Source organism: Chamaea fasciata, unplaced genomic scaffold, assembly GCF_029207755.1.
Source record: "Chamaea fasciata isolate MVZ Bird 193981 ecotype frontalis unplaced genomic scaffold, bChaFas1.0.hap1 SCAF_7, whole genome shotgun sequence".
In the NCBI taxonomy this organism is placed as follows: Eukaryota; Metazoa; Chordata; class Aves; order Passeriformes; family Sylviidae; genus Chamaea; species Chamaea fasciata.
Window position 1 is genome coordinate 14,962,156 of NW_027094092.1, and position 26,886 is coordinate 14,989,041.

The 26,886-nt window shown below is 39.9% G+C and overlaps 2 protein-coding genes and 2 non-coding genes across 8 annotated transcripts in view; all 4 read left to right on the forward strand.

The window, feature by feature from the left end:
• Positions 1 to 5,991, forward strand: part of CARS1 (cysteinyl-tRNA synthetase 1) — a 32,232-nt gene extending 26,241 nt beyond the window's left edge. For both annotated transcript variants that reach the window (XM_066187680.1, XM_066187679.1), the window contains 5 exons: positions 1,252 to 1,332; positions 1,780 to 1,847; positions 3,195 to 3,254; positions 4,517 to 4,600; positions 5,682 to 5,991. In XM_066187680.1, the coding sequence (XP_066043777.1) occupies positions 1,252 to 1,332; positions 1,780 to 1,847; positions 3,195 to 3,254; positions 4,517 to 4,600; positions 5,682 to 5,816 (428 nt within the window). In that variant the 3' untranslated portion in view covers positions 5,817 to 5,991. The remainder of the gene's footprint in view (positions 1 to 1,251; positions 1,333 to 1,779; positions 1,848 to 3,194; positions 3,255 to 4,516; positions 4,601 to 5,681) is intronic.
• Positions 5,992 to 11,392: 5,401 nt separating this feature from the next.
• Positions 11,393 to 26,886, forward strand: part of NAP1L4 (nucleosome assembly protein 1 like 4) — a 28,486-nt gene continuing 12,992 nt past the window's right edge. For 3 of the 4 annotated variants that reach the window (XM_066187682.1, XM_066187681.1, XM_066187685.1), the window contains exons 1-9: positions 11,393 to 11,474; positions 15,780 to 15,811; positions 16,947 to 17,008; positions 18,463 to 18,562; positions 19,488 to 19,629; positions 19,736 to 19,822; positions 21,333 to 21,452; positions 22,027 to 22,098; positions 25,755 to 25,894. In XM_066187682.1, coding sequence (XP_066043779.1) covers positions 15,798 to 15,811; positions 16,947 to 17,008; positions 18,463 to 18,562; positions 19,488 to 19,629; positions 19,736 to 19,822; positions 21,333 to 21,452; positions 22,027 to 22,098; positions 25,755 to 25,894 — 737 coding nt within the window. In that variant the 5' untranslated portion in view covers positions 11,393 to 11,474; positions 15,780 to 15,797. Of the gene's footprint in view, positions 11,475 to 15,779; positions 15,812 to 16,946; positions 17,009 to 18,460; positions 18,563 to 19,487; positions 19,630 to 19,735; positions 19,823 to 21,332; positions 21,453 to 22,026; positions 22,099 to 25,754; positions 25,895 to 26,886 lie in introns of those variants that run through there. The other variant, XM_066187684.1, reaches the window with a different exon arrangement.
• Positions 20,022 to 20,149, forward strand: LOC136292904 (small nucleolar RNA SNORA54). Its single transcript, XR_010721987.1, has one exon. It is a non-coding gene; the product is annotated as a small nucleolar RNA SNORA54 (small nucleolar RNA).
• Positions 23,294 to 23,414, forward strand: LOC136292903 (small nucleolar RNA SNORA54). The gene has a single exon (XR_010721986.1). It is a non-coding gene; the product is annotated as a small nucleolar RNA SNORA54 (small nucleolar RNA).

A 26,886-nucleotide genomic window follows, 5' to 3' on the forward strand; every position in this document is an offset into this window, starting at 1 on the left:
TATAGAGTTGCATCAAACAGAACTGTGGTTCACTGTGTGTAACTGCTCTGGATCAGGAGAAACAATGGCTCCATTCACAGCAGACACAAGAGGTTCTATACACTGCAGTGGTTTCCTGTGCAAAGAGAGAGCCACAGAACACGACCATGCACTGAAACAGGGTGTTCCTTTTTATGGTTTTAGGGTAGTCAGTGCTGTTCACTCCCAGCTCTCTGAGAACTGTGGAAGAGATGAAGGCTCAGGGATGGTACTTGTATCTACCAGAATGTGCAGTGTTTAGGAAACTGCCTGGATGGAGAAGCTTCCACTTCCACTGCCTGAAATAATAATTTTGAGACCCTGAATACTTCTTAAGTTTAACCGGCTAAGAATTGCTGAAAGAGAGACACTTGTTACATTTGCCAAGCGTTCTTCCTAAATACCAGACTGCCTATAAAAAATGCCACTGAATTCACAACCGCAACATACTGGGTCTCTGATGCATTTAGTCCCTCTTAACTGTTCTGCTGCTTCTCAACTGATACAATTTCTCATCCAAAAAACTATCTTGTATGAAGATTTGTTTTCCCCTTAAGAGCTGTTAGCATATATTTCAGCTGAATCTTAAGTTCTTAATTATTTGCTGTCATGAAAGACTCCTTGATAAGTTTGCAAGGGAAAAAAAAATTAGCCATGATGTCCTGATCTCCATGCAGAAAGCCAAAACAAAATTCTCTGCTCTGCTGCAACTAGATTGCTTGAAATAAAGATGATGTCGGGATTACAGTTCCTCTGACAAATGTAGGTGTAGTTATCAAATCAACAAAATCATAGTCCTTCAAAGGGCACTGTTAGATTTAGCACAGGATATGTTAATTTGTGATTTTTCTAAAATTAGATTTTTAACCTTTCCTATTGCACCTCCTACAGCAAGCATTAGGATTTTCCTGAGTCATATACCCTTCCTCCATACCCGGACAGAATTGTTGCATCATTTCTGAATTGCCTTGGATTTTCTTTCTGTTCCCCTTCAGGAACAGTGAGGGTATCTTAGAAGAAATTCATGATTTTCAAGTCCTTGCAAAGAAACATGCTGCTTCTCTGTGTGGCTGAAATAAGGCAGGAGTTACTTACCACTCTAAAAGAAAAGACCTTTCTCTCTCTGTGTGAGTGAGCAGCAGTGTCTTAATAGCACTTAAGTAACTATGAACTGGATAAAAGTATACTTTGGCCAAATTTTATGTCACTAAAAATATTTTTCATGTTCTGTAGTAACTGAAGTGCTGCAGTTGAGTGATGCTCTTCGGGATGACGTCCTGCCTGAACTTGGAGTTCGATTTGAAGATCATGAAGGTACCCAGTTATCTCTTGAATCTTTGTGGGAGCTGTTTTTATAGTCCTGCTGTTTACTTAAGAAGTGGGAAAACAAACTGTCAAAACGAATTTGGGATAATTCAGTAAACTCAAGTATTGCAGAGCAATGGCATATCATATGTGCACCATATATTTATGTTTCACATGTATTATGTATAATGGCACATAATATGTATCATGTATAATGGTATATATGTGTATTAATATATATTATAGAACTGTATATTGGAATACATGTACAGAATAAAAAAACATACATTGCAATATTTTTCACTTTTTTGTGTAGCACCTAATTTCTTACTCACTTTTGAGTAGCTACTGAGTTGTATTTGCATTCAGCATGCAAAAAGAAAACGATTATCACAGGGTGACTACATTTGTCTTCAACTAATCAAGAAATGAATTCATCTCTTTTTGCTTCTTTAGGACTTCCAACCGTGGTTAAATTAGTGGATAAGGACACATTATTGAAAGAAAGAGAAGAAAAGAAAAAGGTAATTATTTTAGGCATCCTATATTTTTAAAATTTAAAGTAGTGTGTAAGCTATGGATATTCTAACATTTCTTTGAGAATTCATAAGAAAAATCATAGTAGACTAGCAACAAGGAAGATGACCTAAGATAATTGATACAAAAATTCAAGTGTGTTGGAAAAAAAGAATTTTTCGGAACAGCTTCTTGAAATCTTTGTATGGGACCTAGTAAATACCTCTAATATTGTTTATTTGTTGGCTTTTTAAGATCTTCATATAACTAAGGGATGTTCAGTATTGCATTCCAACTGTCTTATCTCTCTGGAAGAACAATTCCAGTAACAAGCTAGTTCAGACTTCTTTTGTTTGTACAAATGAAGTCAACATTTTCCATAGAAGAAGTCTGTATTCATCTCATATGTGAGGAAAAAAATGTACTGGCTAAATCTTAATTAATAGAACATGGATTAGGGAGATATTCAGGATGTGGGGGCAAGATTCCATGTTACTCTATAAAGCTTGTGAATTTGAATTCACATGCACAAGGTCTGTACAGAAACTCTGCTTTTGACACTTCCTAGCATTAATATTTGACTTTATAATATTTAAAAGTAACACTTCACATGTCCGTCTTCAATTTCACCAAATAATAAAATTCTATCATGACTAGAAATATCTGGAAGACTTTCCAACATTTGTCCTTCAATGTTGATGTTTTTTAGACAAAGGAGAAGTAAAAAACCAGTCAGTTCCAGATGTTTTCATCAGAGTGACATTTGAAGGCAGTTTGTTTATAGCTGCTGGGTAGGACCTGCAGCCAGAGTCCCTTTTCCCTGGAAACAGCATTATGTTCAGTACTAGCAGAACCCTTGGAGAACTGACAGGTCTCTCCCGGGCAAGTGCAAGATGGGATTTTTAGCAAGTTGGCTAAATTTGGATAGTTGTTTCCCTAGGAACATCAAGTGATACAACTGCTGCTTGAGGAACTGTGATATCTTCCCAGTTTGAGGCAAGAGCTTAAAATATCATTGAAATACAGTCATTTAAAAAAGTCATTTGCAAAACATTTTCCCCCCTAAAATGATAAGACAATTTCTTCTAGGTACTCTTTTAAAGGTATCCTCTTTGCATGCAAAATGCATTCTGAACAGTTAAAACTGGCTTAACTGTGAATAAAAGCAAATGAAATCAAAGTCATACAGTAGGAAGTATCAGACAATCCTAATTATAAGGCATGGTGGGTTTGCTGCAGGTCATGCTGCCAGTTCTGTCTGCAATTAGATATCCAGGGGAGCTAGCTCAAGTTTGTAGAAAACAACCAAATGAAATAGTGCATTACTTTTTACTCACTAACACTGTCTCTCACAGATAGAAGAAGAGAAAAAAAGGAAGAAAGAAGAAGCAGCCAGGAAAAAACAACAGCAGGAAGTAAGTAACCTCATTTTGAAGGAACGTGTAGGCAGCAGTAGTCACGTGCAGGAAAGATTATTAGAACACAGGCTCACTGCCCAGCCTTAACCAGGTCTCCATTTCTTTTTTTGTGTACAATTTCCTGCTCAGAATGGCTTTGGCTTGCAGTTCAGGACTTTCAATTCTTATAGAGATGCCATGAACTTCAAGCCAAAGCCTGGACTTCCAATTCTTATAAAGAAGCCATTTTTAAAAACACAACTAAAGCCTGCAAAAACTTACTACAAAAGAACTGGTAGCACTTACTTTCAGTCCATAAACAGTATTACTTCCTTTATTGACGAAGTAATATCTTACATGCTTGTTAGTGTTAGAGAAGATATTGCCTGTGATGTTTATTATTTTATTCCCTTTCTAATATCACAGGTATATATGAAAGGGTTTCTTTTTATCCGTTTTTATTTTCTTTTTCTCTGTAAGAAATCCCCTGTTCCTTATGATTGAGCAGGGAAATGTTTTATCTCTGTGACTGGAATTCAAATAGCCAAAGATTTTGGGTTTTGCAGGGGGAGTAGACAGAGGAGATGAACTCATAAGAGAAAATATTGTTTGCCATGCTGATGACTTTAACAGTACAGGAAATACATTCCTATGTTAAAAGAGGAAGAAAATTTTTAGAGAGCACCATATACTGAGATAAAACAAGATAAACAGCATTTATCATCCACAAATTCCAAGTACCTTTTTCCATTTTTTTTTCAAAAAGATGATTCCTTTGCATTGGGCAAAAATTACATGGAAAAGATTCTGAGATGTGCTAAGGGCGAGTTCAGTTTGTTTTCAGTGCAATTACTGCATCTGATTCTTCTGTGAACTGCGTAGAAACCTTTGTTTGTCAGCAGGAAACTTGATAGAGGTGGTTCCCTTTGCAGTGAGTTAATTGCTGAATATTCTTTATGATAGCAGCTATTCCCTTTTGCGTTGACTAAAGAACCAAGTTAGCAAGAATCTGATGTAGTTTTTGGAGTATATAAGGAAATTATTTTGAGTTTTTGCAATCTATCAGTTTTATAAAGTGGTTCTCTACAGGTTTAAAACAGATTTTCCCCCAGACAAGCACAGCTAAGACCTACTGAGTTGTTCCTCACTCCAAGTGTCTTTTCACATAATAAACAATTACGAATTTAAGGCTCCTTGATTTTGAAATTATAGTCTACTTTTGCATATGTGACAGGTTGTCAGTACTTAACTGTGATGTTAATGCATGTTTTATATTACAGGCAGCAAAACTGGAAAAAATGAAGATTCCACCACATGAAATGTTTAAATTGGAACTTGACAAATATTCCATGTTTGATGAAAATGTAAGAGACTTTTCTTCGTATAGAGAGTGGTTTTCCCTTCCCAGTTGTACCTAGTTATTTCTATATGTTTATAGCAATCTTGTTCCAAACCTCCAGGACAGTGCTATTAAAGTAGCAAGAGGAGAGAAGGAGAGAATAAAAAGGTGATACATGAATTTTATGTATGTGTACTGGGGAGCAAGGTCTCTCTTATCCATCTTTTCAAGGGTATTTTCCTTCTGTGTTCCTTTGTACATTCATTGTACGTTTCCTTTGGCTCCCCTTACTGCAAAGCAAAATATATATTGTGGGTAGGAATGTTTATGATGTTCATTCACAGATTTATTACTCTGGTGCAAGGCAGGGTAATCACTTGCAAGTAAAAACTCTCCAACTCTGCCAGAACTGATGTTTCTTGGAGAGATCCTGTGGTTCCTGTTCCCTTCTGCCCACTGTTTTGCTCTCTCCTGGCAAAGGCTCTCTGAAGAGGCTGTATACATAACTTTGCTCTTGATTGCTCCCCTTGGGGATAAAAGGGTTCCTTGGAAAACATAAAGCACTGTTTTCTTCACTTCTACTTGATTTGGGTCATTGATCCTGCTTCCCTTCACCTTCACAAGTTCAAGCCCTGGAGATCAGTCAGAATGGAGAGGATAACTACTGGGAAATACCCCTGCAAGCCAAGGAGAATGTCCATAAAAATGCTGATCATACTTTCTCCATCAAGAATATAAATCTCTTGCTGCTTTTGCTTTAAGCCTTGAATTCAGTCTGCTCGTATGATTACCATCTGTTCAGCAATTAGTCATTATTCTCTTAACTAAAACCATCTAGAAGTTAGTGGTGTAAGCTTCCCTTATGTGGTTCAGGACAGCAGATAAATACACCCTTATGCCTCTTGTTTAGCTAGGAAGGGAACATTCAGAAATAGTCAAAGTTAGCTGTCAAACTTCTACGTGACTAAAATTAGCCAAAAAATATTCCTTCCTGACAGCCTGTCATTATGACATTATCTCCCTCTTATTAAAACATGATTACTTAAAGAAGTTAAAAGCAGTCCAAGAATTTATCTGAAATACTCTTTTTTTAATGTATATTTCAGGGATTTCCCACCCATGATACAGAAGGCAAAGAACTTAGCAAAGGACAAATTAAGAAGCTAAAGAAACTTTATGAAACCCAAGAAAAGCTACACAAGGAGTATCTACAAATGGTTCAGAATGGAAGTGCAAATTGAACACAACAGGACTTTTTATTTAGAAGGCAAGTGCTGGGTTCCCATTGAAGAAGCGAGCACATACTGATGCTCAAATTTCTGTTTACACTTTCTATTATATGCAAAGTAAAATTCCTGTTTACGTGGGTTAATAATGTCATCTGGAAATGTAATAAAAATCCATCATTGAAAAAAAGCCAGCCTGTAAGAAGTTTCTTCTCAACAGTAGCAACAGGGCTTGCCAGTTCTGTTTGTGAGGGTGCTGCTCAGTCAGGAAATCCACATGAGGATTCTTGTTCATTCTAGCTGTCCAGGCTTTGGTTAATTTGTCCTGCATGCTGATCTCTATCTAAGACTCAATGTTACATTCAGAAAAATTTATTGCTAAATAGGAGCTGAGTAATTTGCCCCACAGTAAGAACAGTATTTTCCAGATGACTTTAGTATCTTTACATAAGCAGGAAAAGTGGGTAGTTCCACTATGATACTTATTCTAGCTGCTGTTATGAAAAAACTCTCATAAGTATACCCGGAACACTTTGCATAGTAGAAGTTAACAGTCTCTTTGTTGAAAAAGGGAACAGATCATCAACCTGCAGTTGCAGTCAAGTGGGTAAGTACAAGGCAAATGCACCTGCATTGAACAAACAGGTGGGAAGGACACGAAGGGCTGATGGCAGAGGTGGTGTGTTCTTAAAGATAACCCTTCAAGGAAACAGGAGCCCTGCCAAAGTACCTGATTACCCAAAGTACTCAGTACCTAATTGCCAGTTCAGAGGCGTGGGGAATTAACAGAGGGTTTCCTACTGATACACAGTTTGTGGATTGGTTTGCACCTATACATTGCCCTGTATTCAAGACTGAAGTTTTTAACATGACGATTTAACCCTGAGATAAAAACCTTTCTGAGGTAATATGGTTACATTTTATCTGCAGGGAGCAGATTTGTTGCCTAACAATGCATTTCACTGGCCAGAAGATACTAAATGAACTAAAGTTCATGAAATCCTAAAAAATATCTCACCTACTTCGCAGCTGCACAGAACAGCCAAGTGTCTGATTTGCAGAACTGTATTCATTTAGTATTCTCAAGGTGACTTGCAGAAAGTCATACTGTGACACTTCTGTTTTCTCAACTCTTGGGTTCATGCTACAGTCTGAGGCTATGTTGCTTTCCTTCATTAAGAGTTAAAACATCTTTGCTTTTCCTTGATATTTTTATATTCCTCCTTCTGAGGAATGAACACATTATTTGGAGTAACAGAAAGGCCTAATAGGGCTTTTTTTTTTTTTCCTCTTCTCTAATTTGTCTGTATTTGCCTTTGAAAACACATAATGTTAAGGTCAGCAAAGCAGATGCATCCTGTGTACAGAAAATAAAATCTGTTGTGAAGTACTTGTGTGTGATTGCATGTATGAACTTTGTGTAGAGGAGAGAATATTGAGCTTATCTTTATTCCACAGCCGTCTTTTTCAAATGTGGTTTACAGAACTTTTCCTTTAGCTTGCTATTACTAATTGTGCATTCAATATTTGATTATTCTGGTAAGTTCTGATCAATTTTATAGATGCATGTTTAAACTGCACAATGGTACTTTAAGCAGCCAGCCATGGCCATCAGGGAAACCTCTCCATCCTTTGGCATGGAAAGAGAAAAGGCTCAATTACATTTTTTTACAGCATTTTAGATTCTAACTCCTTTTGGCATTGTCAGCTCATCATTTTCTTCCCAGCATGCTCCCTGAAGCTGTATGTACACTCAGGGTGTCTTTGACAGGATGGGACATGCCTATGCTGCTTCTGAAGTTGCAACTTAATGTCAAGAAGTGCCAGGAATTTGAATACCGAAATCTTTTTTGGTGATCTGAGTTAGCTGGTATTTAACTATAGAGAAAATGCTGTTGATCCATGGCTGTCCTGGATTGCAGTTTATGACATCTACATGATAAAATCCTGGCTTCTGTCCCCACATTTTGTTTCTTCTCTTCCTGCTATGTTTTAGTACAACCTAATCCAATTCCATTACTTACCTACTATATCAATGTAAAAGAATGTTTTGGGTTTTGGTTTTTTTTAATGTCCTTTTTCCTTCCTAAATGCTTCATTTTGTTTCTGGGACAACTCTCCTTGCAGGGATCTTGGGAGCATTTCAGACTCACATTTTCCAAAGGTTATTTTCTGGTCTTTCTGTATTCTTCTCACATGCACACACTGCTTCCTCCCTCTCTCCCTCCCTCAGTATGTTTTTTTAAATTCAGTATGTGTAAAATCCTGGTGAAGGGAAACTTGGTAGCAAACAAAGAATGCTGCAGCCAGGCTTGCATGCACACTGCTTAAATGACTTTTTCAGTGTGGGTGTGCCAATTGATCTGTGGGATTACTGAATTACACAGACAACACCTCTATTCCCTGGCAATCCCTCAAAGTGGCACTTCAGAGAATTCCACTGCACTTGGTGAGAGAGACCTGGCAAGCAGGAGAAGGGAATGCAACAGCAATGGTCTGCAGTGTCTTAGTCATCTGTCTCAGCCCGAAGAAGGGAGAGGACAGACTACACACTATTTCAATTTTTTTTGTGTGTGTGTGTGGTTTTTTTAAGGTCATGTATGCATATACACACTCTCAGGGAAGCCAGTCTGAAATACGATTCTCTAACCATTATGAAAATTATGAAGAATTATGAAAATCCTTATAGCAAAATCTTAGAATTTTAAAATATTTTAATTTTCTGGAACAGAGACCTCATCTTGCTCATACAACATGGAGCTTTTCATTTCCCACCTATCAAAGAATTTATTCAGAGATGGCAAGGGAAGATAAAAGAGTGGTGTTTCTGTTTTTCATTGCACCCTTGGCTGAAGGCCAAACTTGGCAGCAGCAAATTTTGTTTGTCTCTTGCTCAGAGTGTGCCTTTCAGCCTTTCTGATGTGAATATTCCCATTAACGTCAAATGTGAATACTGCTCCACTCAAGAGAACAAATTCCTCCCATCACTCAGTTTGCTCAGATACTGGTAGAAGACTCTGTGAGTTGTTCAGTTTGAACTTGATGCCACCAGTCTTTTCAAAGACTTTCAAATGATGAGTGCTGCTTACATTTATGATATTCTCTTTGACCTGTTTATCCTAACATTTTTATTTGCTGTCTCCTGTTGCACAAAGGCACTGCTACATTTTAAGTGTGCAAATGAGCCGTTGGCTGCTTCATACAGTGCATAGCTTAAAATGTAGAAAAAGAAGTTGAAGGTAAGTTTAAGCATTCTTAGCTGGTGGTAGTTATTGGACCAACTTTAGCTGCCTCTTTAATTACACAACTTCTCCCACACAAATATGGGAAGGAATTTTACTGCACTCTGTGATTTCACAAGGCAATTTCTGTATGTACCACATGCATAGTAGTTAACATGCCTTGAGACAGAACAGATTAATTAAGAAGCACATCAGCTATTTAGTGCCCAGACTCTGCTTAGCAATGATCAAACTTCTTCCTCCCCTGCAGGAAAAGTCATTGACAGCCGAAGTCTTCTATGTCAGATGAGGCTGTGAATGTCTGGCATCTCACCCAGTGAGAGCAGTTTCCATTAATACCCACCCAAGGGCAGGAGACACAGACAGTTTTAATGCCCCTTACATATCTCAGCCTAAGCTTGCTCTCCAGTGTCAAGTGCATCTGTTTGGCAGCTCTGGCACAATCCCTTCCCTCGGTTTTGGTTCTCCAAACTCTTATCTGTGAGGCTGGGTGCTTAAATCGAGCCAGGGTGATTCAGCAGATATCCATTTGCAGCTCTCTGCAGGGTAGAAGCACCTGACAGCAAGATGACTCCACAGATTGTGCTTTATCCACAGTCCTGGAGTCTAGCACTGTGCTAAGAGAGGTTGGACAGCTGTCAGCAAAAATCCCTCATTGATCAGAGGAAATTTAATGCCTTTGGAGACGGCACTGAAAATCCAGAGTGTAAGGTAATTGAAATGTGTGTTTACTTTGATATACAGGGGCAGAAAGGTGCAGCTAGATTACATAGTCGGGCAAAACCTCTCTTGCATCTTCATAGGAGACAAAGTTTAGAGTTTGTACTCAGCATCTGAGTGACTTTTAACAAAGACTACTTGGTAGCTCTGAGCCAGCAGCAAGCACAGAAGTGTGGAGTAAGAATACCTTCAGATAAACTCTTCTTTCAGAGTTCATTATTCTCTTTTTTGGAACACTGGGAATCAAGCAAAGCCACTACCATGAATAAGGTTATCCCAAAGTTAAGGATTGATAGAAATATGAAGAGGCTGTTAACCTGCTGATGTTGGAAAAAGGACTGGTTTGGAGAAACAGGGAAAGGGATCTGTAAGCAAAGTAACTGAACCTGTCCTCTGGCCCACCAAATCTGCCTGTTTGTGCAACTGGCTACGACATTCCTGCAGTTCTTTCAAAATTATCTCATTTTTAATTACAGTATTGGTATCTAATTAAAGATTGCTTGGTTATTCCTGCAATTTAAATTCCTACTGTAAATTATTTAATGCAACATTAATAGATTGAGTAGTTGTTAATTTATAAAGTATTGGTCTCGTTGCTCCCAAACACTAGTCGTTAGAGAAATCCAAGCTGCAGACCTGGAGAAAACCTTTTAAAACAAGGGAACCCCTAACAGGAGAAAAGGGTTAGAGGGTTTTTTTCAATTTCAATTGAATGAAAGATGACCGAAACTCTGGAAGTGGCTCCAGGTGCTGAAATTGCCTGGTTTCTCACACCAATGTTTGCAGAGAGCCATGCACACAGAACATGGGCTGATAACAGTGGGGTTTTCTTGGCTTGCTGTAACGGGAATCGTGTCCGAGCAGGAGATGGGCACTGCCACGTCCGCCTTTGCTGCAGAGGAGCTGGAAAGCAGCACCACATTTCTCAGGCCAGGCACGGTGCCTCAGAAACAGCACGGATCATCTCCCAGCATGGATAATCTTAATGACAAATTGCAATTACTGAGGCACAGAGGGATCTCGTGTAATTGCCGAGGCACGGTGGGAGAGCCCACACGACTGGAATGTTGTCACGGATGGCTGCGTGCTTTTGGGGACAGGTCAGAGAGGCGAGGTGGTGGAGTCGCTCTAATTCTGCCCAGGCACAGACGAATGGGTTGAGAGTTTATGATGAGAATTAAGGGCAGATACGGTGACACCGTTGTGGGTCTTTGGGACAGGCCCACAGCTTCACGGTTCTCCTGCGGGGCCCCAACCACCCTGATATTTGTTGGTGAGACGGCACGGCACGGCACGGCACGGCACACAGAGTCCGGGAAGTTCCTGAGGATCACTGGAGAGAACTTTTTGCCGGAGGAGCCCAGGAGGAGCGGCGTGCTGCTGTCACTTTAAGGACGCGGGCACGCGCCGCCCCCCCGGCCCCGCCCCGCCCCGCATCACGCGCTCGCCCCGCGCGCGCCCGCGGCCCCGCGCGCCCCCCGCCCGCGCGCTCTGATTGGCCGAGCGCCGCACCGCCGGACAGTCAACATGGCCCGCGTGCGGCGTGGCGGCCGCGGCGCTGTCGGGGCCAATCGGCGGCGCCCTTGCTGAGGGAGGGGCCCCCGCCGCGGCCAATCGGAGGCGGTTTTGTTGGCGGCGGCGCTGCCCGTGCGAGGAGGTTGCGAGGAGCCCGGCGGCGCTGCGGCCTCTGCGGCGTGAGGGGCGCGGGCAGGTGAGCGCGGGCGGCCCCGGGCTCTGGGCTCTGCGCCCCGGGCACCCGGCGGGGACAGCGGACGGGCCGAACCGGGCGCCGCCACCCCGGCGCGGGACCGGGGATTTTCTCCGGGCCCGCTCAGGGGCGGAGCACGGCGGTGGCCGCGGCCGCCCAGCGCGGAGCGGTTTGCGCTCGGCCCGCCGCCGTTCCGTTTTAAGGCCGCTTGGAGAAGTTGGGGCCCACGGAACGGGCCCTGGGCCGCTCCGTGCCTGGCGGCGGGGAACGCGGGGGTTCCGGCCGCATGTATGGCCGCGCTGCCTGGCAGCGCGCCCGCCCTGTCCCCGCCCTCCCGGGGGAGCGGGGGAGGAGGAGGGCGGGAGGGCTGGGTTTGCTGAGCGCTGCCCTCGGCGCTCTCACCGTGCTCGGCTTGAGTCAAGGCCTTGGCTGCTCGGCTGGGGTGCGATGCTTTCGCCTGAACTCAGGCACGGGGTTGTGTTCCCGCAGCGCGGCGGGCGGTTCGGGCGGTTCGGGTTTGCCTTTCGGGCTCCTCGCAGTTGAGGGCCTGTTGGAAATTTTCTGTGCTGCTGCGATTGTTTATTGCACACCATAATAACCCGTAGGGTTTGCCAGACTCCTTTCCTGTAACTTCTGCTTACGAGGCTTTAAAACACAAAGGTAGAGAAGCGAGTGTGGGAATTATAGATGAAACCAGAGTCACTAGGCACATTTTTACGAGGTCATCTCTAAACAAAATAGTGTTCCTTTAAGAAAACTTCGGAGGTGAGCCTGAGTATCGCTGGTGTCCGAGGCTTGTGGAACAGGTTAATGAGTTTCTTCCTCAAATAATTTTTTCATGATCCTTCCTTATTACCCTTACAGAAAGTATCCGACTGTGTCCTTTGTGGCTTTGCGCGGGGTTACACCTCAGGGCCTCCAGAACGGAAGTTGTAACTTTCCCTTCTGATTTGTGCTAGTTACGAAAAACATTTAACAGCTGCGGGCAGGAATCTTCCTGTGAGCTCAGGAGCCCTTCACTTTCCTGTTTTCTATTTTAGTTGTGCTTACAAGGTTTGTAAAAGGCAGAGAGGGTTTATTCTCTGTACACTTGCACTTATGAGTACATCTTGCCAGTGTATAGATTTTTCCCTTGAATTTGTATCCTTCAGGATATTGTCTTGTGATGAACTCTTCCTGTCCTGGTGTGTATCGAGTTCGCAGTTTTAAGCGGGTGAATAGTGTGTGACATTTGTGCCAGACAGGTTGCAGCAGTAGCCTGCCTTGTGGGACAGGGAGGGCCTTGAACTGATCTCCATTCCCAAAGCTTCATCTGCAGGAGTTATTTGAACAGAGGGAACTGTCCAGAAGAAATGAGGCACTAATTTGGCCTCTTGATGGTGGTGGCAGCAATAATAGTGACGCCTTCTGCTGTTATTTCCTTGGGCTCTGGTTGTATTTTCTTGTCTGCATTGCCTGGAAAGTTGCTTAGAAAGTAACAAAGACAGTGGATGTGAAGGCTCAGTCCTTTGGTTCTATTCTTTTTCAACTGGTGTGTGCTTAACTTCACCTCTAAAATTGCCTTTCTCTCCCCTGCACTGCCTTCACCAGCTCGTCCTAAACAGTTCTGGTGGTGATTCTGTGGCAGTGAGGTCAGTGCAAGGCAGCTGGAAGGAAACTGGGGATCACAAGTTGTCTTCTAAGAAAGCTGCGTCTCATTATTTATTTATTTATAGACTTCTTTTTACTTTCCAGCTGCCAAAGGCACAACTCTGGGGAGTGAAGCAAGACTCATGGTGTGATTTGCACCAGGGAATAGTGTCTTTCTTTCTTTTCCTTCTTTCTTTCTTTTCCTTCTTTCTTTCTTTTCCTTCTTTTCCTTCTTGTTACTTGATGAGTGACTCTTGTCAGAACATGCCTGGTTCATGTCTGTTCCCGGGGAGCTGAATTCAGCTGCTGTTAAAACATCATTCCATGTTTTCCAAACACACACGAGGCTCTTGTTTTCCCTTGGCAGGCTTGAGAAGCAGATCCCTGCAGGAAATACAGCACAGAGAGCTGAGCAGAAGGATTTTTATGTGGAGCAGAGTCTGTTCCATTAGCTGGGCCTAGGCTGGATGCCACAAGGCTTTGAGAGTAATTTTTAAGTAATGTGAGTTTGCATTTTTAGTTGCCTGCTGTTACCTCCTGTAATAGTGACTGGGATCATAAAACCTCTTGGCTGAACTCTGATATTGGGTCAGTTTGCTCTGTTTTACCTTTTTAATTGTATTTTTTTCCCCCCGTCTTCTGTTGCCATTGAAGGAATGATCCATTGATGCTCCTTTCTTTCTTCAGCTGTGAGACTGTAAAGATCTAGTTTGCTCTAGCAGCTGGTTGCTGGCATTGCCACTTTCTCTTGTTATGTTTGAGGCAAGAGGAAATGTTTGCAAGTAAGTCTGCCTAAGCTGGTGGAGCGTCTACTCTGCCAGAAGCCCCTTTATTTTGGGCTTAACCTGCAGGGTGGGCTTCTCGGCTTATATCGGAGATGTAGACAACTTCATAGAAGTACTCTTGGTAGTGCTGGTGAAAACTGACAAAGCTTTTTAACCATTATTTGAAATGGTTGTGAAAGTTTTGCTTTTGCAGCTGAGGGCAGGATTCAGCATTTCCCAGATGGAAGAGTGTGTGCAGTCCCTGGGCTGCTGCTCAAGTTGGCGTCAGCACTTGTGTTCTGCTTTGGTAGTGATGCCTTGGGAAGGCTGACTGAGACACAGACTGGGCGGAGCTAGAGAATAAAGTAGGTATTTATTGAAAGGCCTTTAGGGTACACCTTGGGCAGGACAAGAGCCTGACCAGGGCTACACCCAAGGTGGGCTTAGAATGGTCTCAAAATGGACCTCCAGTCACGAGGTGTGACACTTTAATAAGGTTTGGTCCATTTGCATATTGGGGTTTAATTGTCCAGTTACAGCTTCAGGTTGTGCGGTCCCATCCTTCTTGTTCCTCCCTTCAGTCCACCCTTGTTTGTGCTTTTGGGCCTAAAAGTTGTCCTTGGTCTTCAGCAGGAAAAGGATTTGTTTTGTCTCCCTACTCTGTGCAGAGAGTTTAGTAGCACTTCATGTGAGGCTCAGATTGTGAAAGACATGAAAGCTAAAACTGAAGGCATCAGTAGCCCTCTGTTGGAAGCTGGGCCTGAGATCAGCCTGTTTGGCCTTCATGGAGTTGGAGGAATCAGAGCTATCAACTCTGGTGAATGATTTGAGCTACTTTTTGTTCTGAATTTGACTCCCAGACCAACCAACAGCTGCCTTTCTGAAAGCTTGGTGGTGGAACGTTCCACCTCTGCTTCTCTCTGGCAGGCAGTGATCACTGGAATTTGTTCGGCTTTTTAAATGGGGGTAAAAACCCCAATCTCTGTTACTGAAATACATGTACAGGCTGAGCTATTTCACCCCAGAAAAGAAAGAACAGCAGAATAAGTTAGACAATCTGGCTCCCTCTGGTTTCTTAGGAGAGCTAATTTAGATATTGGGGGCTGGGGTAGCTGTGCTAAACCTGGTTCCAATAACTGTTAATAACTTCTCTCTTTCCTCTTCATTTTCTGACTCCTGATAAATAAGGAGCAAATCTTTGTACAGGAGATTCTGTCTTCCTAGCTACTGTCAAAACCTCTTCTCTTGGTAAATAACTTTCTTCTCTTCAGTGTTCTTTTTATCTAGCAACAGTTTTAGGCACATTGTAGAGCAGCAGAAACAGCTACTCACAAAAATAACCCTGATTAGACAGACAAGTGAAATGTATTTTTCTGCTTAGGTGATAACTTCCAAAGGACTTTTTTCTTTTATTGTAATTAATTCATTTGAACTTCCATTGTTTTTTGCTCAAGTATGCTATATAGGCAGAGATGAAAAATTCATTACTTACTATGATGTTATCAAGAAATTAGAAAATAATACATTTATGTCTTCCTCTTTGGCTCTTTTTTTTTTTTTTTTTTTTTTGATAGAATACTGAGCTAATCTAGGAAGCTGTGGCACTTAACTTCAGAATGAAGACATGGTTGGGTAGAACTGCATTGGTATCTGGAGTATTTAACAGAAAAACTAAGTTCTGGGAGGATTAAACCACCTGACAGACTTCAAAAACTGAGCAAGTTTCACTTTGAGTTGGGTGTTGTGGTAGCTGTTGACTTTACTGTGAGGGATTATGTGCAATGAATTTCTTAGAAAAACCAGCAGCTGTTAATTTGTACTGATGTTTTAAACAATTACCTGTTCTATTTTCATCGGCTGTTGAGGTTAACAAATTACTGTTCAAGTATTTTTAACAGTGCTTTTCAACTTGCAGGTGGATACAGGCACACAGATGGCAGATAACAGGTATGTTGGGCTGTTCTCCTGAAATTAAATCAAGGTACCTAAAGCCAACTGAAAATTTGGTGTTCTGCAGGAGAGGGTTTTGTTTGGTGGTTTGTTGTTTTTTTTTTTTTTTTAACCTGTGGAGAATGGATTACCAGACTTGTATGAGAATAAAATGGTAATGTTTTTCTAAATGCACTAGGGAACTGAAGAGCCTTAGTGTTTCTCTAATCTGTGTAATTTAGGCATGCGAAAGGCACCATTTTTTTCTAGGTGATGTGGTGTGTTTTGAACATTCAGTGTTTCTGCGGAACTGCTGCCGATCCATATGTGCTGCTGCTCTTCTGAGCCTTGCAGTGCTGGATAAGCTGGTCTGCCCAGCAGCTGATAATACCCATTTGCATATGTGATGTCTCCTCTGGGTTTGTGTGTGAGTTGGGGTTCATTTCAGCAATATCGAGGGTGCATTTTGTGACCTCTAAAGCCACAGGGAGCACAGGGAACACTCTCAAGCTGTTGGCTCATGCTGGGCCCTCTCCTCCAGCACAGGAAGTGAGAGGGAAGACGTTGCTGCAGGGAGAAGGGGGGGCTGGAGACATCCCTTTTAGAATAGGAGTGAATGTTTTTATCAATACAGCTTGTTAGAGAAGTTGGAAACAGAACTTTTATCTCTTGTTCATCTTCCTTTCATAACTACTTCCTTTCTCCTGTTTTTCTTCATCACTTGCACTAAAAGTATCTCATATTTTCATTTATGTGTAATAACATTTACATGTGCAGAGTGAATGGCCACGTGATTCACAGACTGAATCATGCAGAATGGCCAGCCCATTCACTTACTGAGATGAATTTATCTGTCAAAGGTTTTTGTTTTGGACTTGATATGTTTTGTTTTGAGGTTGGTTTGTTTCTTTTTGTTGTTGTTGGTTTTGGTCTTGCCTTAACTTGCCTCTGCATCCATTTCATCTTCGATCCAGTTTCATATCCAAACGTTGGAGTCTTCACAAGCTTGAAGACATAAATATGTCTTTTATTGGCACACTTGTCTATAAAACATGTCTGTAATACACCAAAAATTCAGAAGGACTTGTTCTTAAATGCTGACATTTGTGTAATGTGATGCTATTTTAAAATGTTACCCTTTGAATTCTTTTAGTAAAACAGAAGATACTGCTTCAGATTCCCTGGAGGCTGCTAAAAATGCAACCAACAAAAAAGGTAAGAAATACATAGTAGGTGATGTTACAGAAGTCAATAAGCCTTTACAGTCAGAACTGAAGATGTGTTCACAGATGAAAGCAAAACAATGGGTTTTAAGCTGTGTGCTTTCTGATGTTTTCCATGTTTATTGCAGCCAAATCCAGAGTGAAGGCTGTATTTCTGTGTGTGTTGTGACTGTGGTGCTTTACCATTGCCTGCAATTACCCACTAGACCCTTGCAGTAAGGCCTGCAAAGACTGGCTTGTAAGAACATCTATTCTTTGTCAGCATAATTATCAAAATGAGCTGTTCTGTTTGTATCCTAGTTCTTTGCTGTCTTGTTTCTCAGAAAGTGCATCTTCAGAATGTGTCTTGGAAGTTTTTATTCTCCCTTAGCAAGGTCTGCAGATAACTGCTGAGTAGTGTTTTTTAAATTAATGCGTCTGTGTGCAGAAAAGCTACAGTTGCATTATTTCTCCAAATACTCAAATTTGTAAGTGATAATGAAATATATTTCATATAAGTGGTCACTGAATGTTCTTTGGTTCTCCCTCATTACCTATTTTTTTTAAGAAATCCTTTGTGACTGGCAATTGGAAATCACATGAGAACTGGTAAACACCATTGGATAATTTTTAAAGTCAAGTTGGATTGAAAAAAAAAGCAACAAAATCCCCAAAAAATAAGAAAAACAAAGCAACACACAAACACAAGAACATAAAAGCTTCACCATGTTAGTGTGTGCTGTGTAATTTATTGGGTTTTAAGTGTCTAGGGAAACGAGCCCTTAGAGTGGAAAGATGTGAAAAGCAAAAATCTTCACACCATGACACCATGCATGGTTATTAGTAAGGGGTTTTAACACCTAACCAGAAGCATTTTAGATCTGACCTGTAAGAGTCTTCTGAGAAGTGTTGTGATGATTGAGGAATCTTACAGGTTGTAGAGTCATCTTGAGGTAAAAAATTAATAGTTGTCAAGGTCACAGTGCTGTGCTGTTTACTGTAAAGTACACAAAGTTGGGAGGGTTTTTTCAGGAGTCACACTGGTTGGAAAACAGCTGTCTAGGAAGTATTATTCAGTGGTTCTCCTGCAAATTTATATGTGATTTTTAAGGTACTGCTAATACGGGAGGAGGATAGATAAACTTCTGGTTTGTACTTTCTTACCTAAAGGGAAAACAGGAAATTTGCCTATGTTGTCAATGTACTACTTGCTTGTAAAAGCAACTGATAGATTTGCAAAGAGAAAAGTGCTTCTTCTATCATTATCCAATTTTATATTCCTAAAATCTGGTCCTGAAGTAATTGTGTTAGTAATAAAATACTATTTTCACACCTCAAATACCAGTGGTGTTACTTGAGGTGTGAAAATAGTGAGTGTTTTTACTGTGACTACTATAAGACCCAGTATGACAAAAGCACTATAAAATCTATGCAAATTTGTTTAAAAGGGGTTTTCTGTGTCCATAGAAAAGCTGGCAGACCAAGTGATGCAAAATCCACAAGTCCTGGCATCTCTTCAGGAACGTCTTGACAACACCTCACTAACCCCTTCAAGTTACATCGAAACGTAAGTACTGGGCAGGATGAAATTCTTGAAAGACTGAAAGCATCACAGAACATTATTACTGTAGGAAATTAGAATAAATTATTCACTAAAAAAAGCGGTTTACATAACCTGTGATTCATAATGTCTTACTTCTGGAAGGAAGAGTGAAGTTTTACCTTAGGCAAACTTGCAAACAAGATTTTGTCCCATTTAATATTTACTGTGGCCATTTATTGCTTTGGGTAGAAATAACTCCCCTCCCCTCCTTTGTTCTCTTCTGTGACCCTTAATCCAACAGGGTATGTGCAACACTGACTGGTGATTTCTATTAGATTGCTCTCCTGGATGTAATGCAAAGTTCAAGACCTGTATATCCCTAGTTTGAAGCTTAGTTTTATATTGAAAATCTATTTAAAATAGATTTAAATAGTGCCTTTAGTAAATAGTTGTGCTTTTATTTCTTGACTGAGAATGGCTGGTTGTAGACCTCTTTTTAGAAAAACATAAGTTTTGTAAAGAGATCTTTTTACATGACTCTAAATGTTTAATAATTGAAAGTGCAGATGAGCAATGTCTCCTTTACAAGTATGACCCATGAATCAAAGCTTTCTCCTGTAGAATGCACAGTTCTTATTTTTCATAGGTGGATCAAGACAAATCTAGTCTCAAAGCTTAGATGTAAACAAAGGTATTAATTTCAGATCTCTGAACTACACGGGGAGGGTAGTGGCCCCAGGGAATGGAACAGAAGATAACAACTTTGAGAACAACTTGGGTAGGAGAGGATTCTTTCAACTTTTTGAAATAGGTTTTGGAGAAACATATATGTTTGACATAAGGCTTTTATTTAAAAATTGCACGTAGTTATAAGCAACCTATTTCTCAGTAATATGTGAAATAATGCTGAGGCAACTAACTTTTAACCCTAAATAATTTTGATGTTCAGTTTTCCAAAAGCAGTGATAAGAAGAATTGATGCTTTGAAAAAGCTCCAGGTGAAATGTGCCCATATAGAAGCTAAATTCTATGAAGAAGTACATGACTTAGAGAGAAAATATGCAGCACTCTATCAACCTCTTTTTGATAAGGTGGGAAAATTATGTATATAATTTTTATTTCTTCGTTCCTTTCAGTTCTGGTTGTGTATAAATAATTTTACATCTTCTGTTACATTTTTGGGTTTTTTTAACGCAGAGAAGAGAGTTTATTAATGGGGACGCTGAACCCACAGATGCAGAGTCAGAATGGCACAGTGAAAACGAGGATGAAGAAAAACTGGCTGTGAGTATCAGCTGGGTCACCTACAATGGATATATGGGATTGTCAGAGTTCAATTCTTGTTCTTGCCATTAACATAACTTTTGTGTCAGTGATGTGTTCTTGTGAGGAGCACACTGTTATGTCCAATGAAAGCTTCTTCACCATGAGTTTAGCCTTTTATCAAATTTGTGACTTGAGGGAACTGGGGAGCTGCCTGGGTTGGCACTGTTCGTAACCTGTGAGCAGCACCCTCCTGCTCATGGGTTCCATTCCGGTGCTACATCAAACCCTGAGATAAAAAATGACTGGTTGGTTCTCTGCCTGTCCGTGTTATTTTGGGGGACATCATTAGCTGTTATTTTCATAAATACAGGTGAGACACTTGTCACACAGTCATAAAACAGGATCTAGCTAATAAAATGTCTGCTTGGCTGGTGGGTTCCTCCTTGTCTATTGAGCAGGAGCTGTCTAGAGTTAGGAGGCATAATACAGTCTGTGGGCTGCCTCTTACTTTCCCAGCATGATTCCTGCAGATGTGTGCTCAGGCTTTGTCTCAGAAAAGCAACCTACTTAGAAAACTCTGCCATTCTGTCAGGTTTTCTTTGTAGTTTTTCCTTAGCCTGATTGCTTCTAGGTTTTTTTGGATGCTGTTCTGTATTCAAAGTGAATTGTTCTCTTTGTTTTTACTGCGCTCCTGAGATTTAGCATGACACAGTGCTCCGTGTGCATGAGCAAAAAACGTTCCTTAGGCTCTGTGTAAATACAGCATTGACAGGCCATATTCCACACAATAAAATCAGAAACGTGTCTAGATGGGAAATAAACTGCAGCTTCATATTCTTGGCTCATCAGAACCCAGGCAGCTGCCAAAAACATCTTAAATACCTGCTGCTATCTAGTGGTGTAAAAGGAAAGGTGCAGCTGGTTCAGACTGAATTTCCAGCGTTGTTTGGGATTGAGAAATGACTTCCTTGTTCTTCTTTTTTATAACATTGGACATCAGTTACGTGGAGGGCATCCTGTTTCCCTAAATAGCAATAATTAGACACAGCATAATAATGAAACATACCTGTGAAAAACAACTTTACAACTATTCTGCAAATTGGGGAAGCTAAAACAGCATTTCAGAGGGCAAAGTTAAATTTTTAGATGAAGTGCCATAGGTGGCTTATGGAGCTACAGAAATATGATTAATAGAAAAATAGAAATGCATTTATAATTTTTTCTGTTTATAGAAAGATTGTGTTTTAATTATTTCTGTCAAATCAGTGAAGCAGATACTTGGTCTATTTAGTCTTCTTATAGGAGAATTTCAAATGAGTTGAAAGTAAATCTGAATTGTGTGTATGTTCGGTTGTGTAACCTTGTATCTCTTAACTTAGTTTGCAGAGGAAAAAAACAAAGTAGATTTCAAATGTTCCTTAAACACAGCTTCAGAGATGGCAATTGTTTTGTACTTCTGTCTCTGTTTATGAAATATACTAAGAAGTCACTATTTAATTTGTCAGCTGATTCTGTATTTCCTTCCCAGGGAGACCTGAAAAATGCAGTGGTAATAGATGAAAAAGCAGAAGAGACAAATATCAAAGGAATTCCAGACTTCTGGTTTACTATCTTTAGGAATGTAGATATGCTAAGTGAATTAGTACAAGTAAGTTTCTACTCTAAAATGAACAACTTCTGTTGTGTTAAATGAATTGCTGCTTTCCCCATTAACAGTCAATCCTTGTGGAGTGTGAGTCAGTCCTTTATTGTGAGACACCAAATCTTTTGAGTCTTTGAAATCCCTGTAAATGCTTGAAATGATGGACAAGCATTTTTAGTTTAATCCATAAAGGATTATTTTTGAAAGGTTAGAAGAATACCTGTAGATTAGTTGAATTCATGCTAAATAGCTTAGTTATGCCTGTACTTGTATTAATTGCTTTTAATGCTGTTTAAAAAGAATTCCCTGGAGTGTGTCTTCCTGTGAATCTCACTGGTAATAAATACCCTGAATGCAGTTATTGTATCTAAGTAATCCTAGCAGCTTTGTTTAATGAGGATGAGCCCTAAAATGACTGCGAATTTGGCATGTAGAATTTGCAAGTATGATTTTGAAATTTACATCCAGATCTTTATTTTCGCTGAAATTGTTGAATTAGTTACATGGTTTGATTCTTAAGGAGAGACTGTTTCTCTAAATATTGCCTGCTGAATTGGATTTTACTTTTTTTTCTCCTTAGGAATATGATGAACCTATCTTGAAACATCTGCAGGATATTAAAGTTAAATTTTCTGAACCAGGACAGCCTATGGTGAGTTTTCTCTGCATATTTCTCCTGAAGATTATAGTAATCAAGTGAGCAGCGTTCCAAAATATTCATTCAGCTCTCTTTGGCTGTAGTGTGGGGGGAAAAGGTTTCTTTCCAAGCTATTATTTTCCTGCTTTGCCTTTGAAAGATTTATCTTCAGCTTTCCTGACTCTTTGCTCTTTCGTTCTTCGCTCTGACATTACTGTGGTTTCTAGATTCAAAATCTGGCTCAGTTTTGTCTAGTTTTTGCTTCTTGTTCTCTCTAAAATTCAAGTGTAACTACTCTTAGAAATATAACTACATGGCTGCTTTTGATTTGAAAATAAATTGTGGGAAAAATTCTGGGTACCAAATATTTCATCAAAAGAGATGACTTGATCATACTAATCGAAAACAATGATTATAGATACTGTGCCTCTTGAAAAGAATAGAAAATATATTAGATAGTATTTTAAAAGTGTACCTCATGAATATTTTTAAAGTACTGCTTCCTTTTTTTACTTATGGAAATGTTTTCTTGTTGAAGTTTGATGTACAGAAACAGATACTGTGTTTGTTGAGAAGTTGTTCTGCTGATTATTCAATTTATGCAGACTATACCTATTCCTTGAACTCCCTTTGAATGGGAGGCAGGGAGAAGGATGGAATTTGAGCCTACACATACTTTTTTAAAATTTTGTCATTTTTTCTTATATTTGGTATTTTTTGTTTTGCCTTATGGAGTAATGGTCTTCTGATAATGCCTGAAATAAATGCAAGACAAGCATCACTGAAGATTCACATAAGAAAGATGGAAGAACTTTCTCAGAATAACTTTTAATGGTTAATTGCAACTTGGTTTAGGGTTCTTTTGGGTTTTGTTTTTTTATTCCTTATTGTCTTTATTCTCTTAGTACTGAAACACTCAAGCTGATAATAGGCAAGAAAGTAGTATGGCAGAGAAAAACTGAGAATTAAATTTCTAAAGATTGCTGGCGCTTAGGGAGAGGATGATATGAGTTTTATGAAGAAAATTAATTGCCTAAGCACAAAGTAAAGGTATTCTTAGAAGTTGGCTTTTTTATCTTGAACATATCTATTCAGTGGCTGAGATGGGAATAAGTTGGGTTTTTTTGCCTACATCATTTTTGTGTTGATTCAGCTTTGTTTTATGATTCCTTAAGCTGGAGAACTCTTCAAACACTGGGTTTATCTGGTCTTGCACTGTTCGTAACCTTTTGACAGCATTTTTCTGTGAATAGGTTCCATTCCAGTGCTACATTAAATCCAATAATGGAAGGCTGACAAACTCCATGTCCCTTCTGCATTTGGAGACAAAGGATGTGTTCCTCACTCCTTGAGTGAAACCTGTTCTGCAGCTCTGTGTGACTGCAGTTCTTTGTTGAAAATTGGTGCAGCAGAGGGAGCTTTGTACTCTACAGACTTCACATAACCAGTGTGTCATAGATAACACTAATTCTGGAGATTAGGTTTTGCTGCTGAAGAAATACATGATAATTAGGAATTTTCTGATTTACTGTTTACCCAAAACAATTAATCATAGTTACGGCACTCCAAAAGTGGATTTACCTGACTGCAGTTAAAGTGCTTCAAAGTCCTGTTTGTTATGGCCTTCACGTAGAAACTTTTATCTGCATGAAGCATAAGTGACTCCTTTACTATTTGCTTTTACTTATTTATAACCATATGGATAAACTTACGTGTATTTTATAATTATAATTTCAATTTATGTATTTATTTGGACATCAGGATCCTTAGCTAGCATATTTAGACCTATATGATGCATCTCGGTATAATTTAAGTAGCTTAAAAAAGGCAGTTTTCTTTTCTTTTGAATTTCATGAGAACATATTTGATTTAAAAAAAACCCAGAGAAGTCCAAATAAAGAGTATTGTAAAGGTTATTACAACACTTGAAATATTATGTGGAGCTTGAAGATTCTTGTCTCCTAATTAGCAGGTATAAAATGAAATGCTGAAATGCAGTGTGTGCAGGTATTTTTGTCCTGCTAGCCCTAGGGATCCTGCATGCTGAGTAGTGCCACTGGTTGGTTATTTATAGCCCCAGTGATGGTTTATGGGATTATTTGGGTGTGAGTGTTCGTCACTGGTAGTGGATAAGCTAAGTTTGTAACTCTTCCCCTGAGCATGTTTGCCAAAGAGAGATTAGCCTTAGCTGAAGGCAGCCTCCAAACCATGCAGCTGTCTTGATTTGCTTTAAAGGGAAATAAAGCTGAAATAGCCAATGTGAAGTCAGCACAGATACTCCAGGGTGCTGCTGGGTCCCAGTGGCTTCCTGTCCTTAAACAGGGAGCATGGGGATTGGGAAAGCTGATCTTGCCATTGGTCTCCATCACTCCTTGGCCACTCTCTTAGCAGGTATGAGTCATGTGTGGAGATTCATGGGGTCTTAGGAAGATTAGGGGCCTTTGGGACATAAATGAGGGATAAATATCTGTGATGAACAGGCTGTTGCCCTGAGTTGCTTATCTTGTCCTCACATGAATAGCCTTGAAAAAGGATGGCAAGGCAGACTTGGTGATAACAGACAGTTTTCTGGCCTGAGTCTGCAGAATGTCTGGAGAAATAAGTTCAGGGCCGGTCTTTTAGCAGTTATGTAATCTGTTTTTGTATGCAGATTAGGGCTAATTGGTAAGGCATATTACTGGGGGAGTAAATCAGATTCTTAAGGTAACTGTTACACATGCTGTGGCTGGGCTTTGGCTTTCAGTCCTTCTGTTGTGCTGAGTTGACCTGTAGAATGTTTCCCCCTTCATGTCACTAAGTCACTTGCCAAAAACCTTTATCCTTTTTAGTTTCCCCTGTTGCACAACAGCTTGAGTTTTGGTGTACTTTAAAAAGTTCATAGTTGATCCTGAGTGTAAAGTGAGCATATATACCATTGTGCAAGCAGTTTAGAACCCTTTACAAGTCTGAAAATTGATGCATCATGGATTCTGTTGTTTCCTTGTTCTCCATGTAAGAAACTGAATCTTTGCAAACAATTTTTGGGTGCCAGAGGAGGTTCAAACATAAGCAGAAACACTTCCTTCAGGCTGTAAGCTGTTGAGACGTGGTTGTAGGATTCAGTTCATGTAGTCAGTGTTCTTTTGCGGGATTTTCTGTTATCAAATGGAAGAAACCCCTCTGGTTCCTGGGGGAGTGTGCTATTTAAATAGACTCCTGCAATTTAAATTGTGCTTTAATTGGAAATAGAGTCTGATTCACTCTTTTAAGATCATGATAGTAATCAGACTTGGGGGAGCAATAGAACCACGTGGTGTTGTTCTAATGTTAAGATGACTACAGAATAACAACTTCATCCCTAGTGCAAGGATGATGAGAGGCTTCCCTAGGAAATGAAATCAAGACTTTTCTCAAAACACTTATTTCTAAGGTTCCTTTAGGGACAGCAGTTGTGTTTGTGAAGGTGAATGAAATGTACTAATTACCTGTTTACAGTTTGAATCTAAGCAAAGGTTGTTGTAGCTTCTTGCTACGTTTGAAATGTTGACATTGATAATTTCCTGCTTCCGCTGTAGTTTGGAGTATGTTTGCCGTAAATTTTTTTTTCTTACTTTCAGAGTTTGATTAGTGATAATAATGCTGATGCACTATTTCACAAATGAAAGTTAGTGGTAACATAAAATTTCTTCCAGTCTTTCTCATTAGAGTTCCACTTTGGGCCCAATGACTACTTTTCTAATTCAGTCCTGACAAAAACATACAAGATGAAGTCGGAGCCAGACAAGACAGATCCCTTTTCATTTGAAGGACCTGAAATAGTTGATTGTGAGGGGTAAGGAAAACTGCAATTCAAAAGAGCTTTTGAAGTAAAAATGTGTATTTTTTTTGCTTACCATGATAATGATTAGTGAAGATAAAATTGTTACTGACTTCAAAACTGGGAATGTTTATAGGGATGATGATGATGTTAGTCTCAGCATGCAGAAGTAACAGATGCATAGATGAAGATATATTTTAACATTGTGTACGTTTTAAATTGACCACCTTTCGAATTTTATAGTACTCTAATTGAGGTAATAAACCTTTTATTTCCAGGTAACTGGGTAAATTATTTTTAGTCATTACTTTTCACAGACTACCTCCCTCCTCAGTCTGATAAGTAGCCTTGGGCTCTCTTGGATTCTTGTCATCTTCTCAGCAATTTTTTTTTCCAGCAGGAATTGGTTTATTATTATCAAGCAGGAATAGGTCATGTGAATTGTGTGTTCTTCCAGCCTGTTTTGAGGCTGGAACATAAAGGCCATGCAGTTGGATCCTGGCAGCTGTGGCTAATGCAGCAAATTTTTTAAATTTTATTTTTAATGTTTTTGCAAAACATTTTAAGAAAACAGCTGTGGGTGGTGAATTCTCATGTCTGTTCTGGAAGTCTGTTGAGTTGAACATGGTATTAGAATTTTTGGGCGGTAAAAGAATCTTTTTCATCTAACTTAACCCTTTCTCTTCCCATCCATGATCTCTGTTCTATAACCAAATTCCAGTGCCATACCAGAGCAGAGCTGACACAAATGAAAAATGGCTTTTGCGCCCTGTTTTTCTTAGCATCTAAGTATTCTTATCTGTTGGTGATTATTTGGTTTTTAGGGTTTTTTCCTACCCCTTCAAGGATGTGTTTTGGTGGGTTTTGGGGTTTTGTAACTCACACTTAAGAGATGCCGAATACTTGGTTTTATGAAGGCATGTTGACAAACCTCAAAATTTTTTACTTTTTGATTTTTAGTGCTACGTGTTGACTTTTGAATCTAGCATTCACCTCCAGTGAGGCAA